The sequence below is a fragment of the Aulostomus chinensis genome, chromosome 14 (assembly GCF_037954235.1).
Source record: "Aulostomus chinensis isolate RoL2024-O1b breed Wild chromosome 14, RoL_Achi_v1.0, whole genome shotgun sequence".
In the NCBI taxonomy this organism is placed as follows: Eukaryota; Metazoa; Chordata; class Actinopteri; order Syngnathiformes; family Aulostomidae; genus Aulostomus; species Aulostomus chinensis.
This window is the reverse complement of record NC_141333.1, coordinates 7,927,914-7,946,101: the sequence shown is the minus strand read 5'-3', so window position 1 is coordinate 7,946,101 and position 18,188 is coordinate 7,927,914. Positions and strand designations below refer to the sequence as shown.

General features: G+C 44.7%; 1 protein-coding gene across 2 annotated transcripts; it reads left to right on the top strand.

Annotated features, from left to right (window-relative positions):
* The first annotated feature begins 47 nt into the window (after positions 1–47).
* On the top strand, positions 48–12,371 carry ushbp1 (Usher syndrome 1C binding protein 1). Of its 2 annotated transcripts, none has more exons than XM_086225165.1 (14): positions 48–198; positions 1,725–1,784; positions 2,040–2,176; positions 2,418–2,581; positions 2,753–2,938; positions 3,035–3,288; positions 4,036–4,176; positions 4,264–4,352; positions 4,480–4,612; positions 5,346–5,580; positions 6,291–6,446; positions 7,082–7,179; positions 8,187–8,309; positions 8,413–12,371. In XM_086225165.1, exons 3-14 carry the CDS (start codon positions 2,134–2,136, stop codon positions 8,576–8,578), a joined length of 1,788 nt encoding a protein of 595 aa, XP_086081291.1. In that variant the 5' UTR covers positions 48–198; positions 1,725–1,784; positions 2,040–2,133; the 3' UTR covers positions 8,579–12,371. The 2 variants fall into 2 exon arrangements, with proteins under 2 accessions (XP_086081291.1, XP_086081289.1); XM_086225163.1 differs by having other exon boundaries at positions 1,725–1,930.
* The last annotated feature ends 5,817 nt before the right edge of the window (positions 12,372–18,188 follow it).

The following is an 18,188-nucleotide window of genomic DNA, read 5'->3' as shown; positions in this document are numbered from 1 at the left end:
GGAGGACTTTCCACTTACTTCATTCATCACATAGTGTTTGGCAGACATGCAGAGAGTTGAGTGCAGGAGCAGAAGCAGCTTGTTTTTTGGAGAATAGAATTACTTACAATAGGAAGTGTAAAGAAACCGTTTAATTTTCTCCGATGTGTTGTTGGAATTGAAGGGCTACACTTCTACAACCATAGAAGAACTATGGAGGTAAGTCGCAATTCAGTGTTTGTTTTGAAAATGCCTGACATCATAGTCTGGCTGTGTCATGACATGGATCGGGATTTTAAAAAATTGTGAGGAAGTCTGTGGGAATGAAATGCTGCCAAAATCTGCCACATTGTGAAATTACTAACTGAGAAGTGGTGTATTATCCCAACCTATGCATGACAAAACCGTCATGTGTTGACCTCATACTGGTTTGACCATTGCAAATTAATAGAGTGCAGAGGGGAGGGTTATCAAAATGTTTTCCAAAATAAGTTTTCACATCCTCACCATGTTCACGTCATCTGGTTGATGTAAAAACAGGATATTTCCCACTAGTCTATCAATGTGTGTTTGTTTGAAGACTTTTTGAAGGGTTTCAAAGTGTCTCTGTAACCCAGAATAGGTGTCGATGGTTAGCTGGCGGGATGTGTTAGGAATAAGGAATTTGAAGTATGTCAGCAACTACTGGCTGCACAATCCATTTTAAAAGTCATGTGATTAAAAGTGTAGAGCTCCTAAAAAAGAAAAAAAGAAAAAAAGAAGGCATTTTATTGTTTGATTTTTAAACATTTAGTTGACATTCTTTTAGCACAACAAAATGTGGTTTGATCCACAAATATTTCCAAAGCAGGAAGTTGGATTGCAGGATGTTTTAGTTTCCTCCTTTTCCGCTTCACATAACAATAGACGCCAAACAGTACGGCACGTCTGCTTCAAGAATGCCAGAGATTCCATGGGTAGATAAAATATCCAGGGAATATTTTTGATCGGTTCAATTATGAGTCGCTCTTCAGCGGAGGAGGATTATTCACAGACTGCACGGTCTTTTGCAACATCGTGGTACACAAACCAGGCTACATAGTGAGGTTCTGCTATAATTAGACAAACCAAAATAGAAAATATGTGGATTCCAATATTTGACAACTGCATTCAACCGAAAAAAGGACATTATAATCTTAGGTGGGGAAAAAATATTAATATCCCAATATATTGCAACATGTGTGATAACAATATTTCTACAAGAGCATCTGTTGTTATAAACTGATTTCTCCATCGGCATTTTGAGTGTGTGTATATGTGTGTGTGTATGCGTGTGTTAAACAGCCACTAAGCTACAATGATGCTCTTTCCTGTATCTTGTTTGATACCAGATAAGACCATATTAAAGTAAATAAACATATAATTCTTGTTTGTAAACTAGATTTTGTTGCAATATATTATCATATCATAAATTTATTATTATATTGTGTATTGATTTTTGCTGCGTATTTTGGACAAGTACTTTGATAGTATATTTTACCATGACTGTTCATTTGTGATTCCCAAACTTAATTCTAATCTTCATCGAGGGGAGGCATAATTCCATGTTGTTGCATTCACTACTGCTATTTACCTAATAATATGGCAGATGTGTGTGTACACAACAAGAAAAATAGAAGATGTTTTCCTTAATATTAAAATAAAAACTAAAAAACTAAAATAAGGCAGACCTCATCATCATTTCATACCACATTCTGTCTCTGCAGGGTTCCAGCCTGCTGAGATGTGATAGTCTGGATACTGCAGGATCGGGTTGTGACTCAGAGGTGATGACCCATACTGAACATTTGACCCTTTACCCTGAGGGTGATCCTTCACCAGCAGAACTGGCCCAGTGTGAGGCTGAAGTGGGAACGCTGCTCAGCATCATCGCTGAAGTGAATAAAAAAATGGGGTCCCTGAAGGCACCGAGGTGATATAGCCAAGTTTGACGTAATACAAACAAGATCCTTAACTTTGCGGGTTGTTTGACTTCATTTCGTGAGAACATATTTATTTGGTCTCACTCTGTTCTTTCACAGTGAACCAGGGGACTTGAGAGCCTCAGGACCAGCCAGTCCTTTGTTTCCAGACTTGCTGTCACACAGGCTGGTGAGAAGCAGCCCAGACAAGAACATGGCCTCTGATGTCACATCTAAACCTTCGATGACAGACCGAGGTTCGCACCAACATCCCTCAGCGGCCTCTCAAAGAATCAGTCAGAGATCCTTTCCAGCAGCCAGACAAGAATCACTTGTGTGTCAAGAAATGCAGACAAAGCAAGAATGATGTTCAGCTGAGAATGATAAAAGCTCACTGTTATACTTATCACCATGTCCATATTTCTTCATCTGAAATCTGGTAGAAAACTAATTTGTTCACTGAAAGTCATACTTGCACCTTTACTTGCATTCCTCTAGGGGGCAGTGGGGTTGTCTGGACCAAACTCCAGGAGGCTTTAACAGCAGTTGAGGACTCCATCAGTTGCAGGAGGACCTGGGCTGCCCCCATCACCTCCTTGGATCAAAATAAGCAGAGAGAGCATCTGAGAGCAGCCCAGGACAGCTGGGTGAAAGCTGCCCAGGTGGTAAAACAGGAACCAACACAATACATCTTCCTCATTTCTATCAGAACAGAAACAGCTGCTCTCTGGATATCATGAATTGTCTTCTTGTCAAAGTGATCATGTATAACTGTCAGTATTCAAAACATAATGCAAAACTGTTCTGCATCATATTTGGGACCCTTGTTGCAGATTTTGGAAGAGATGGAAAAAGAGTTTGGGATTTCTTGCCAATCAAGCTTACTGAAGGAAGAGTACCGGGAGATCCTGGACCAGGAAAAGCTTAGCACCACACCTAGAAGCCCCTTACAGTGTCACCAGGGGGAGCTGGAGAGACCACAGAGCACTACCAGCCAGGAGGAGGACGAGAAGAACAAGGTTGTCTGGAAAACCGCAGGCCACAATATTCATGATTAGAAGACCAATGTTTATTCAGTTGAGAATCAATGTAAAATCTCCTCTCATGTGTTTCAGCTGGTTGGTCAACACAGGGCCTGGAGGTCCGGCAGTTGCCCTCCCTCCTACAGGCCCTCAGGCACCAGTGGACCTCTCAGCCCAGACTGGACCTCTCCTTCCTTTCCAGGTTCTCCTTTACTCCTAAGAAGAACAGCCAGAGCAGGAGCACCTTCCTCTGTGGGGGGAGACAGCTCGCCGCTGAGTTCAGTGAACTCAGGCAGTCCCTGTCCTAGTCCCAGCAGCACTGAGACTGAGACAGACCAGCTGCACAGGTTCGACATTTTAATTAATTAATAAAAAGGTATAAACATCCTGATACGGTATATCATTCCAACTTATTCCGTAAATATCAGAGCCACTGAAACAAGAAATACTCCAGAGTCTGTAAACTGGATGGTGAACTATGCAGATCAAGATTTGTTGTTTTACTGAAAGGTATTTCACTTGTTCCCTGCGTGCATGTAGCGCCATAAACAGAACAATTTTATGTGAGTGCAGGCTTAGCAGTTCCTTGTGAAGCAAAAATATAAGAATTTAAATATAAATAGTAAATTATTAGGCCCAAATCATGGCTTTTTGGCACTGGATAATAACATGCTTGTACAGTAAATTCCAAATATAAATTTATATATTTTATTATATATAGTTTATAGTTATTTAGAACTTATTTATATCGATGAAAATAATAATATTATTAGAAAGTGTGCGATGCAGTTGTTTGCTGCTGCGATGTCTGCATTTCATATTGACCTTGATCTTTGATCACTAAAATATTTTCAGTTTATCTTGCATGTTTGTGCAAAATTTTAGGAAGGAATCTCAAGCGGGTTCCTGAGATATTGCAGTGAAGGGGACATACGTACGGCTGTACAGACGCACAGACATACAACCCACAATATTTTACTTCATCTGGGAACTGTGCCTTAATTAAATTGAATTGTTCTTCTTCCACATCAACTGTATTATGAAAAATTATTATAAGACAAACGTGCTCTTTCATCCTCCCTCTGGTGATCCAGGTACATCGAGAGGCTGAAGGCCAAGAACGAACGTCTGACTGCAGCTCTGGAACGAAGGAGGGGAGAGACCGAGCAGATCAGCGTCAACCTGAAAAGGCTCGAGGCGGACTGCTCTGCCCTGCAGCTGGCTCTCAGATACTGGTGCACAAATTACATGCATATCACGCGAAACCTGTCTGTAAACTAATGGGCTCTGGAATATTAATTGAGGTTCTCCTTGATTTACAGTGAGGAGTGTGAGGATGCCTACAGTGAGCTACTGTCACTTTATGAGGCCGAGAGGCAGCAAAGCATTCGTCTGCAGGCAAACGCAGCAGGTGTTTGAGTTACACACACACACACACACACACACACACACACACACACACACACACACACACACACACACACACACACACACACACACACATCAACTCCAGGCTCACAGGTCTTTCTTGTCATCAGAGGTAGAAGATGGCAAGCAGCCACCCGACAGTCCCTCGGCTCAGCTCAGGAAATTAGGAAAAGAAGAGCTTTCCACATCCTTCTCAACAGCAGGGGTGACAGAGAATGACACCCAGAGTCACCCAGGACAGAGGTGAGGTTTTTAAGCATTTCTCGTGAAATCAGACACCATCAAAGCTGCTTAGACCGCAAAACGTAGCAGTCCAAGGAATAGATCGGACAGACAAATAGAAAGAATAAAAGCTTGTGTCGTCCAGTCCCACAATTTAAGGTCAATACATTAAAGGGATGAATCCATAACAATGAAACTTAAGTGAAATACCAGAAAGACACAACCATCAATAGGGCCTCAGCTGAGGTGAGCAGGAGTTCATTAGAGCGAGAAGGGTGGGAAACCTGATCAGCTCCTCTGAGACACATCCACCATCCCACCAGGACTCTGCACCAGCAGGTCAGTAGACGTGAGCATGGAGTGCCCATCACTGTTCCTCTGTGTGGTGCTTATGACACTTTGTCACCTCATCTTGAAATTAGAAGTCAACCAATCATGGATGGAAGGGAAACACTCATTGATTTATCTACTGTACTTGAAAATAATAATAACAATTAAAAAAAATCTATACAATGTTACATTTTATGGCTTAGAATGAATCAGTTTTGGACAAATAAAATCTCATCGTCCCAATTCCTGAGAACAAATTGTATTTCTTGACCACAAATAAATCCAACTATGGTAACAACTTATATTTTGGGGCCACAAAATATTAAAATTAAAATATAAAAAAGTTGTTACTCTCGTTATTGCAAATCCAGGCTCCATAAGATATGATGATTTATTAGATCACTCAGGACTTCTCTCCCTTCAGGACTCCTCAACTGTCAGAGCGAGGAGTCGCTCTCCGTCAGCAAATAGAGCGGCTGAAGAGGGAACGGGCGGCCATTTGGCTCCCTAAGCCAGGCACTGGAGGAGAGGGCAAAATGAACCCAGATGCTTGTCCCGCGTCTGGGATGAGAGGAGGACACCTCACCAAGGATAATGTGAAACCTGCTGACAGCAAGAAAGAGAAAGCGTCAGTGTTCTACGAGCTCATTTCTGTGAGGGTGAGGGTTGTACGTCTGAGTCTGACACCTTCGTCTGTGTAACCAAAACCTAGACTGCTGTATTTAAACAGAGGGCAGCATCAAAACTACAGCAACAAATGAGAAGGATTACAAACAGGCTGAGACACCAGGAATTAAAGCGTTGTTTAAATTTGCCATAAATACTTTATAAAGAACAATCAGAGACACACAAATACTTCCAACGGTATCAAAATAAAACATTAACTCAGATGGTTTCAGTCTTTGTGCTTAGCTAAATGATCTGCCCTTGCGTTTAAGCCTCACATCAATCCGACTGGTATCCATCTTGAGAGGATGAATATTTCCTAAAATATTCCATCAACAACAACTCCTTTGGAGACACAGTTGTACTGTGATATTTTTGCCTTGTACTTGATATACTAAAATTCAGTCATTACATCATGGCTTTACTCATACAACATTAACATAAGAATTATTATGAAGCATCTCTTTGGAGCATTTAAACCTTCTTTGCTCTTGCGAATCCAAATGATGTCGTCAAATGCCAAGTGCTGTTGTGCGACGGACGTGTAAATGCAGTGCAGAGGCCATTTCAACATCCGATGTCCTTTAACAGCTGTGAAAAAAACCTGCAAGTGGATTTGAAATGTTCTTAGGTGTTTTGTTTTTGCCTCTCCTTCTGAATATCTGTCACCGGTCATATCCTGGGGTTAACTGGTTTTGAACAGGAGGAGATGTCAGATTTGCGAGCTCTCATTCGTCTCAAGGAGAAAGAGCTGCGGTGTTTGGAGTGGAGCTTAATGGCCCAGAAGGCCCAGGAAGCAGCTGGAGTGTTTGGTCCTGAAAGCCTCCGACCGCTGGAGGATCATACGTCTCAACAACAGGTAGGATGGACCCCAACAGCAGCAGACTAACATTTTCAACTAATACAAAGTCAAGGTGAAATGAGCAAGAGGGAGCAGGACGTAAGTCTATTGTGACAGACCCTAATTCAAATCTGGATATTCCACATGGGAAATCACACATCTACCAAAGCAGAATCCCACCAGGCCATGAGGGATATTTTGGTTCCACAAGGTCTTCTGCTGGGCTGTCCTGACGCCGCAGCACAGATCTGCACTGCACCTCACGCCTCTGTCATTGTTAGAGGACAAAGAACCCACAGACTGTGGCTTAAAATACATGGAGTGGTAGGCTTCTTCACCCAAGGCAACATGGAGGGACTCGAGATGTTTGCAACCTCGCGGATTCTTTTCTTCAATATTACGGAACATCCCTGATGTCTCACTTGTTCAGAAACATTTATTTGTCGCTTATTTAATGTATTTCATAAATTTGATCCAAATAATATTATCTGTGTGTATGTGTGTGTGTGTGTGTGTGGGGGGGGGGTGCTTTTGGGTGTTTCAAGCTGGAAAGGCAGAGAAATGCTGCTATCTGCTGGGCTTGGGAATGCATATGATGTTCTGAAGTAAACACAATGCTTCAAAAATCATGTGATCTGAATGGTGTGTTTCAGAGGCACTGTGAGGATGCAGCCAAACTGTGTGGTGACGGAGATGTGGCTGGTCTGCGCAGCAAGCCCATCATGAAAGAACTGCAGGTCATCCTTCAACGGTGAGACGCTGTCTTTCTCTACAGGGAAATGTGTCACGTTTCATCATATTTGACTGGATTAAGATAATCTGCATACAAAAATACTGTTATTTGGGGGCAAGTGGGCAAGGAGAGATCTGCGGGCCATTCAAAATGAATAAATATAGTCTTTAATCATCAGCTAATAATTACGTTTCAAATCAGTCAACAGGTTATTCTTCATTAACCCGACCTTTTTCAATCTGGAACATGTGTTTTTCATTTTTTTGGCTGGGAAAAAAGTTTAAATGGAGTGTTGCCTATCAAAGAAAGCTGTTGGTGTAGAATCCGCCACTAAAAGCAAATCATCAGAAAGTTCAAAAGTAAGTAACTATCACTTTATGTGACAATGACATATTAGTGAGGTCACAAATCAGAAGGTAGGCCTGCTTCTTAAAATCTAATTTTTAAAGCGCACAGAGAAATGTCATTAGAGAATATGAAAACATAAACGGCGGCACGGTGGTGCAGTGGTCAGCACTGTTGCCTCACAGCAAGAAGGTTCCGGGTTTGAGCCCCGGCTCCAGCACAGGATCTTTCTGTGTGGAGTCTCCATGTTCTCCCTGTTCCTGTGTGGGTTCTCTCTGGTACTCCAGCTTCCTCCCACAGTCCAAAGACATCAAGAGGGGACGAGGCTGACTGATACTCTAAATTGACTGTAGGTGTGACTGTGAGTGTGAATGGTTGTCTGTCTCTATGAGTTGGCCCTGCGATGGACTGGTGACCTGTCCAGGGTGAACCCCGCCTCTGAATGAACTGAATTACAACTTACCTCTTCATTGGTTTTGATCTGTTGCTTAGGAACAACGACAATAGAAATGCACTCTTTAGACGTTACACATTCTTTCCTCTGTTGCTACGGAGAACATCCTTTTCTCCTCTGACATTGAGCTATGAACAGAAGACGGCTATCATAGCCGTATGAACAAGTGACTAGGCTTAATGTTCCCCTGTTTGTTACCTTTAATCTTACTGTTCTCTGTGTACAGGGAACAAGCTCTGAAGAAGAGACTGGCTTTAGTCCATGACTCAATGAACACAGCTCTCTCAGACAGCGCCCCCAACAGGAGGGACAATGAAGAGCAGATTGCTCGGCTCTCACAAGCTCACAGGTAGATACTGAGCAGATGTATCAGTTCATTACCATCCGTCTGCACCCCCAGCAGGAACTACGGAGGATAATTAACCTTCGTAATTGATGTGCTTCTATTCCAGTAAGGCCTTGAGCTCGTACCGGCACATTCGCAGGAAGTACCGGGAGCAGGTGTGGAGGCTGGAGCAGAAAGTGGCTGCCATGATGGAGAGTCAGCACAGCCAGAGTGGAGCACCAAAGGCTGCAGGGGACGCCCTGGAATGGAGGAGAGAAGAGACTGTTCTGTGACCAAACACATCCAAGAGGGCATTGATGAGCCTCTGGAAGGTGGGAAAGTTACACTCAGACTCTGAATATCCACCTCCGAAAAGTAGGTTTGACAAAATTTGGCATGGCAGCAACGGAGGTGCAAGAAGAGACAAGTACTTTTTCTTGGCCTGAGTAAACCTTCACTGATGACTGAGGTTAAAGTCATCAGCCCAGGTGATTCTGAAATCAAACTGGACTTCTTCATCATGTAGCAGGTCGTTGTGTAGCTTATCTGATGTTAGCCCTCTGGCTAGCTGAATAATATTCCGTAACTGTTCAAGCGATACTTAACGCAATTAGTGTATTTTGACTTTTAAGTACTCCTAAAACGGTGTCTCGTACTCATGAAGATGTTTTTCACTCGTGCGCTACTTACTTACTTTCTCTGTGACTCCAGAATACAGAGAGAGCGGGCTACACATATGTAATGTGAAGTTAATGACACCCAATAACCACCAACTACAAAAAAAAAACAAAAATCTGAATAGGTCTGTTTAAACTGCATCACCTGCTGTATTGTGATGTGGTTGCTCACCACTGCAACAGGTTTTGGGTTCACATAACTTTTAGTAAACTCCTTCAACTCTGTGTTTTTGCAGTTAGACTCAAAGAGCATGTGAATTACTGAAGCCTGAGCCAAGTAAAGAAGTGGATGATATCCGACCACGCACTTGGAGAGCTTTCAGTAGCAGGCGGTCATCATTAGTTTCGGGCTTTAATATCTGTGGCTGGCTCTTCCTGCATTATGATGTCACAAAGTAGTGATGCAGGAGGGGAAAAAAAACATCTTCATGAGCTCAATTTGCGAGTACTCAAAAGGCAAAATACACTGTTAGGTTGAGGAATCGCTTTAATGCTGTAGCCTAACTGACAGAAATCAGTTGAAATATTTGGGTCATATGACCATTAAGAGGAGATTGTTTTCCACTGCTTTGTGAGAGCAGAAACAGAGCAGATTTTCTGGGGCGACTGTGTTGCCTGTTTGTTGTCTTTGTAAATGGTCTGTCCTTGAAACTTTCCATTTATTTACTAAGTGTATAAATCTTCTGCATTCAAGTTGCTCGTACTCTTGTATCATGTATTTTTGTGACAGCGCCATAGCGATAAAGTGCTAATCATTGCAGGCATCTGTTTTTCCTGCTTGTATTTGTCGCCAATTTATTTATCCATCCATTCATCAATGACATCCACAGTTTCCATTCAGGTATTTATTGGCTTTTGAAAGGTAAATAGAGTTTGTCAGGCAGTAAAAACTATGAAAAGGCTGCCAGATTTTTAGAGTTTCCAATAAACTAAACAGGATTCCAAAGCTTAACTTGTTTAACAGTACTCTCACACACACCACAAGACACTTTTAAGAGAAACAGCTGTCCTGGAGTCATGAATGCGTGAGGATCCATCGCAGGAGTGACCTCCAGAGCCCACTTGTCCTCTCTCCTATACAAACCAACTCTATAAAGCCATTTGACAATGTTCCGAAAAGGGGGATGGGACAATGGCTGATGTGTGCACAAGATGTATGGCCAGCCCACTTATCGACCTTGGACATCCATAGTTCTCTCCACCTTGCGCTCCATTTCATCTCTGTTAAAAGATGGATTTACCTCGTTTTTTCTCTTAATTTAGGTGGTATCGAAATGCCCTGATACTTTTAGTCAGTTTCTGCCTCTATCACAATAAATGGGTTGGCTTTACTCCTGCAAACACTTGTAGGTTAATCCCACATACAGTGTCCAAGTTCATTTTTAATCCTGACAGGACAGAGAGTGACCATCACTTCCCACCCAGCAACAGATACCCCTTATAGCATTACTGGCTGCCGCTAAATGGCTTGCTCAATGACCTTCACACAGCCCAGGAGATTGTAAGAGGCCCCCAGAGGTCACAGACCCTCCTGATCTGGCCCAGTTAGCATGGTGGTTGATCCATGCTTACCATAAACTGTATACAAGAATTGTACAGACTGTCCCTGTCTGGGGTGAAGCAGTACAGCGTTTTAAACCTGCAGTACCTGTAATGGTCAACAGGAGGCCATCATTGTAAAATAACAAAGAAAAAAACGACCTGTTCTTTAGTGTATTTGTTCTCAGCTGCTAATTGCAAGTGCTAGTTCCAGCCTTTCTTAGTACAACATGTTCCTGTTGTAAATAATGTTCCCACTGCACACTACTGGTGAGGAATGTGACCAAAGCTGATTCTTTAGTTCAGTCCCTAAATTCAGAGAAGATGATGGTGTCTCTATTTATGCTGGACCGCAACTGGCACCACCACCCTACACTGGCCTGCATGTGTGCACTTAACGCGTACTGTTGAAATATGAATGCCAAACCTCTTTAAGACTCAGGTGAAGCTTCAGTTGTTCACCTGCAAACTGCTTGGAGTGAAGCGGTTAGCTGGTCAGCCCCAGAAGCTACAATAGACTTCTGGTATCATGGCAACCAAACTATCAGCTTTAGAAACTGACACTTGTGTGGATGCTAATGCAGGAACTTCATCAATAAAAGAGCTTTGCCACTACAAAACCTACGCTATTTAGAAGATGTTACCAGCATGCAATCAGACATTTGGTCCAAGAGCAAGTGATGTTGTACTGTAGCACTGGTTGCACCCACTAGTGGATATCTGAGAAATACACCCTAACTATTCCACATAGCAGTAGTGGTAAATGAAGAAAGAATACTATGGTAATTTTAGCAATTATTTGACTCATTCTGACCTCATTTTCTCAACTTTCATGTCCTCCTCTTTCATCCTCTCTCCTAACTCATCGTTCAATCACCTCTACCACACCCCCAACCCCTCCAGCCGACCCTGTGCCCTGACCCACCAAAACCGGTCAGCTGCAGCTGTGACCGGCGGTCAGGAGGTTAAGGCAAAGGTTGAGTGTCACACCCACAGGGTCACAGTGATGCCTGGCTGTTGTGTTAGCTTGTGAATGGAGGGTTCAGAGTGCCAGACGAGGTGGCGAGTCCCTGACGCCCTGACTCTTGCCTGAGCTTGCCCTTTCCCGGGCAGAGGTCAGCGTAGAGGGCCCATCCTCCTCGCTTCCCCCATACCTCCAGGTCACCATCGCTTTTGTTGTAATAGCTGCCATTAGAGCAGATGATACAATTATTGTTCTATTTTGTGTTCTCGCTCTCTGAGATCTATGTCAGGCTTTTCAATTCTTCAAAGGGTTTTCAGATTACACGATGGTTGTAACCTCTGGGTGACTCTGGTATCAGAGTGGCTACATCGAGTGCTCATGTCCCATGGAAAGGAAAAGATATTTGTCTTTTACGACAATATACATCCATATTGTTATAACTGAGGTCTATAACAAAGGAGAAGCCCCGTTAAGGATACTGTTATATTAGTGGTTCGTTGTCTCTCGCTTTCACGCATAAATGCCTGTCCGATGCAGCTGACCTGAGTTAATTTTGATCATATACAAGTTGATCTCCAACAGTGGATCATATTTTACATGCTCCTTGTTATCATGCACATATACAACCAGCAATTATGTAAGATTATTGGATAAAAAAATAATAATATTTTGCTCTGAAATGCAGTGGAGAAGCAGTAAAGTAGTACAGTTGCATTCAAGTACTTGAACTCGCTGCAGGCTCTTTACTGTTACTGTATTCTTGAGCACATTTTACATTTTCTGTGTCGAATTTATGACACCTGTCTTTAACCTTGAGCCGAAATACAAGGTGCAATCTTACTCATGATAAAGTTTGTGTGTACAAATATCATGCTTTGATATACAGTTTTCCTGTAAAGTGCATTAAAGAAGAAGAGAGATAAGAAAATAAATAAAGTGCATGAGAATTGATTTTTTTTGGGGGGGGGGCGTCGTGACTGTAACAGTTTATCAACATTTAAAGGACACATTTCCACTCCACATATAACTGCTAGTCCTTGGCGTAGCAAACTCAAGAGGTGGGGGTGGGGGTGGGGGGGATCAGCTCCTGGGAAAAATACTCAAACCATTATTAGACAACGACACAGGCTGTCAGTCTGTGTGGGGGTAAATTCAATTCAATGAACCACACACACACACACACACACACACACACACACACACACGGTTGGGCAGAGAGTTGGTGGGGGGCAGTGACCCAGGGGTTTTAGGTCAATTCATTTACTCTTTGCATCCGTTCCTCATTTTAATAAGTCGTTTCTCTGTGAGCGCTGTAAAGACTTCACAGCCGTCATCATCCCTTTTCATTCTTAAAGCCATTAGCTCACCTGTCACATCTCGATATCCAATCTTGTCCCCCCCGCCCGTCCCTGCCCTGTGCTCTGGGATGCCGCCACACTGACCCGACACCTCGCTCCCGAGCTCTCTGACACCAGTCGGCTGGCGGAGAGGTCAGAGGGACGTCAGGGTGCTGTTGGCACGGAGGGCCGCGAAGAGATTTGACCTCAATCAAACGGTCTATCACATCTGCTTTGAGCTTTCACTCACTCAGATAATGACAGCACACAGAGCAACTCACCCCCTCCAGATCAGGGGTGAAACCTAGCCACTCACTATCACTGCCTATTAAATCTGGATTACGGTGAATCTCTATTCTCTATTAGGGAACACATCATATTTACTCTGGAATCATACACTGATACGCTGAGAAAGAAGCAGCATCACATCTTTGCTCTCACACAGAACAGTCTAAAACCACAAAAATAAATAAATAAATATAAATATAAATATATATGGGTTAGGGTTAGCTAACCCTAACCCATATGTATAATGAGGATGTGTTTTTGAGAAATGGCTCCAAATTATATTTGCACCCAGTGGCCCAAAAATGAAGAATTCTTTTTTTAATCCATTTCAACACATAGACACAGAAGAAAAAAAACAACAACAACAAAGAAATGCATGTAGAGCAAGATTTGTCAGATGCACCACTGATTTAAAAGAATTCAATCACATTTACTTCATCACGTTTCCCTTTGAAAGCCTCGCAAATTCAAGAGCTTGAGCCTGGAAAGGAGTTCACTAGGTGAACAACAACTCTCCAATCAAAGTGAAATTATAATGCTATGCAAAAGAAGCTACATTGAACATTGGAAAGTAATTAACACTAAAACTATATTAGCATGGCATTTGGTCCTGAAAACATTTAATGAACAAGCAGGATATCTCCCATCAGATCATGTATTTGGAGCTCAACACAAAAGAAGTAAATTAGAGTGAAAATCTTACAGATATAAATATATAGAGGATTAATTTAAATTCTCGTGTAATCCATTAATGTACATTATACATAAAACATAAACAGTGTTCCTTTATTGTCCTGAAATCAACCCTAAAAGTCTGTCCTGAGATGTCAGATGTAACAAAAGGCCGGTTGTAGGGACGTTACAGTCTGGGTCTTATAGGGTTCAAGCTGAAGGAAACACGAGATCAGTATCCAAAGCAGCAGAAGCCCGCGGAGCAGATGAGCTAATGAGGTCACTGAGCTCGTCATCTTGTGAGCGGTAGATTACAGCATTAAGGTGTTTAGAGAGGAAAGATGGCAGGGGGAGTGGCCTCAGCGTAATCCTGTTAGAGCATTTGAGTCGTCTTCACAGAGCAGATTAGGTTAATTTTCTGTCATCCTAAGCACCTTAGTCGACCTTTAGGCAACGTCTGGGTGGGAGAGAGGAGGCCACAATCAGGGAGCAACAGATTGGACGCAGATTTACTCGAGATTGAAGTTGGTGATTGGTAGCGCGATCAAATTGTTGTGGCTGCAACGAGTTTTAGGTTAATGCCCAGTCAGAAAATCCTGGGATGGTTGAGGAGGTTCATCTTTCAAATGGACTCTCCAGGGCGGTCGTATCGACAGCCTGCCAATGGGAGTCATTTCTGTAAAATGTTAAGTTGAAGCTACTTAGCGCTCATCGGCATCTTCTGTGTCCGTTGACAGATTACAAAATTCACATCTGAGCAAACTAAAAGAACTTTTCATTTGAATTCCTCTCAAGAGGACATTCCACAAACGTTGTACTGAATTAAACTCAAAGATGTCAACATAAGATCACAAACTCTATGGTTGTCCAAATAAAACATACGATACATCAGACATCTCACATTTCTTCAGTCAAATGTGCAGCCATTAATAACAACATCTGGATTTGAATCTCAAAGTTTGGCTATTAGCGTCTCCCTGAGCAGAAGTTTTTCAGTTGAAGTGAGTTGATGTGCTCAGCAAAAGACACGTAAAACCTTCAAAGACTCATTCCTGCACCACTCTGTCGTCTATAAGTCTGTCCACGGGGTGTGGGCCGGGTAGATTTACAGGAACTGGTCAGTTACTGGTGCCCAGAATTTGATCCCATTGTGACCAAAAAAAAACTTTGAGCCAAGATGCTGAAACTGATCAACGCCGTGAAACTTGCTTTGTCTAAACCCGAGCCAAGGGGCAAGATATATAAGAGTGACATTTGAGATTCTGATTTTGGTTTCAAACCACTGATATATCACATGAAAACAGCCTTTTATCATTTGAAAAAAAATGTTTCTGAAGTGAGGCAAGTGAAGTTTCTCCCTCTGAGCAACACAGAGAGGCCAATCTCAGTCATTATGCTCCAAATCGCTGAAACGGCCTGCCAGAGGATCTGAGAGGAGATGGAAATGTTGACATTTTCAAGTTAAAAACGTATCTTTTTGGGCAAGCTTTTATGAATTGTTTTTACTATCAAATTTTAAGGGTTTGTATTTATTCTGTTTGTTAGTTTTTATCTTTGCTTGCTCTGTTTTATCTAAATCTTATTCATTTTTTATTTTTCTTATTAAATTGATATATTCTATTTTTTTTTTGGTTCCAAATGCGTTTGTCTCCATTTTCATTTCCCACTTTGTTTTTTTTGTTTTTTTCTATTGGTGAGGAAATTTGAATATCATTTGAAAGGTGCGATCTCCTGGAACCGTCACCTTACCGTGGTGGAGGAGTTTGAGTGCTCTAGTGACCCTAGGAGCTATGCTGTCGGGGGCATTTTGCCCCTGGTAGGGTCACCCAAGGCAGACTGGTCCTAGGCGAAGGGCCAGACAAAGAACGGTTCAACAGACCCTTCATGGAAAAACCAGCAAGTGCTACGTGTACCCTGCCCGGAGGGGCACCGGGGCCCCGCTCTGGAGCCAGGCCCGGGGTGGGGGCTCGAAGGCAAGCGCCTGGTGGCCCGGCCTTGGTCCGTGGGGCCCGGCCGGGCCCAGCCCAAAGAGGAGACACAGGCACGTCCTCCCTTGCACTCACCACTCATCGGGGGAACCGGAGGGGTCCGGTGCAATGTGGTTTGGGTGGCAGTTTCAGGCGGGTGCCTCGGCTGTCTGAACCACAGACATGGAAGCTGGCTTTTGGGACATGGAACGTTACCTCTCTGGTGGGGAAGGAGCTGGAGCTGGTGGAAGAGGTTGAGCGTTACCGGCTAGATATAGTCGGCCTCACCTCGACACATAGCTCTGGGTCCGGAACCCAAGTCCTTAAGAGGGGTTGGACTTTCTCTTTTGCTGGAGTTGCTCCGGGTGAGAGGCGAAGGGCTGGGGTGGGCTTTTTGGTTGCCCCTCGACTCTCTGCCTGTACGTTGGGGTTTACCCCCGTGGACGAAAGGGTTGCTTCCCTGCGCCTTCGGGTCGGGGAACGGGTCCTGACTGTGGTCTGCGCATATGCGCCGAACACCAGTTCAGAGTACCCACCCTTTTTGGAGTCCTTGGGAAGGGTACTGGATGGTGCCCCGGCTGGGGACTCCATTGTCCTACTGGGAGACTTCAACGCTCACGTGGGCAACGACAGCATGACCTGGAGAGGTGTGATTGGGAGGAACGGCAGGCCCGACCTGAACCCGAGTGGTGTTCAGTTATTGGACTTCTGTGCAAGTCGCAGTTTGGCCATAACGAACACCATGTTCGAGCATAAGGATGCCCACCGGTGCACATGGCACCAGGACACCCTAGGTCGCAGGTCTATGATCAATTTTATAGTCGTATCATTTGACCTGCGACCGCATGTTCTGGACACTCGGGTGAAGAGAGGAGCTGAGCTGTCAACTGATCACCACCTGGTGGTGAGTTGGATCAGATGGCAGGGGAAGATGCCGCACAGACCTGGCAGGCCCAAACGAGTAGTGAGGGTTTGTTAGGAACGCCTGGCAGAAGAACCAGTCAGAACGATCTTTAACTCCCACCTCCAGCAGAGCTTTGATCACATCACGGGGGTAGTGGGGGACATTGAGTCCGAATGGGCCATGTTCCGCTCTGCCATTGTCGAGGTGGCTGCTGTGAGCTGTGGCCGCAAGGCTGCTTGGGCCGGCCGCGGGGGTAATCCTCGAACCCGCTGGTGGACACCAGAGGTGAGGGGAGCCGTCAGGCTGAAGAAGGAGGCTTACAGGGCATGGCTGGCCTGTGGGTCTCCAGAGGCAGCTGACCGGTACCGGCAGGCCAAACGGTGTGCAGCTGTGGCGGTCGCCAAAGCAAAAACTCGGGCGTGGGAAGAGTTCGGTGAGGCCATGGAGAACGACTATCGGTCGGCTCAAAAAGGTTCTGGCAAACCGTCCGTCGCCTCAGGGGGGGAAGGCGGCAACTTGCCCACACTGTTTACAGTGGGGGTGGGAGGCTGCTGACGTCAACTGGGGAGATAGTTGGGCGGTGGAAGGAATACTTTGAGGAACTCCTCAATCCCACCAGCACGTACTCCGTGGAGGAGACAGAGCCTGGGGAGTGCTTGGGGGGGGGGGGGGGGTTGTCCAATCTCTGGGGCAGAAGTCGCCGAGGCAGTTAAACAACTCCGCGGTGGCAGAGCCCCGGGGGTGGATGAGATCCGCCCTGGGTATCTCAAGGCTCTGGATGTAGTGGGGCTGTCTTGGCTGACACGTCTCTGCAACATTGCGTGGACATCGGGGGAAGTGCCTTTGGAGTGGCAGACCGGGGTGGTGGTCCCCGTCTTTAAGAAAGGGGACCAGAGGGTGTGTTCCAACTATCGGGGGATCACACTTCTCAGCCTCCCTGGTAAGGTCTACGCCAGGGTACTGGAGTGGAGGGTCAGGGCGATAGTCGAACCTCAGATTGAGGAGGAGCAGTGTGGTTTTCGTCCTGGCCATGGAACCATGGATCAGCTCTTCACCCTCGCTAGGGTGCTGGAGGGGGCATGGGAGTTTGCCCAACCAGTCCACATGTGCTTTGTGGACTTGGAGAAGGCTTACGACCGTGTTCCCAGGAGCATACTGTAGGGGGTACTCCGGGAGTACGGGGTGGATGGCCCTTTACAAAGGGCCATTCGGTCATTCTACCAGAGGAGTGAGAGTCTGGTCCGTGTGGCCGGTAGTAAGTCGGACTTGTTCCCAGTGAGGGTTGGACTCCGCCAAGGCTGCCCTTTGTCATCGGTTCTGTTCATAACTTTTATGGACAGAATTTCTAGGCGCAGCCGGGTGGTGGAGGGGGTTGAGTTTGGTGGTGGGAGGATGTCATCTTTGCTGTTTGTGAGGACATAGTCCTCTTAGCGCCATCGGGCCACAACCTCCAGCTCTTGCTGGGACAGTTTGCAGCCGAATGTGAAGCGGCTGGGATGAGAATCAGCACCTCCAAGTCTGAGGCCATGGTCCTCAGCTGGAAAAGGGTGGTTTG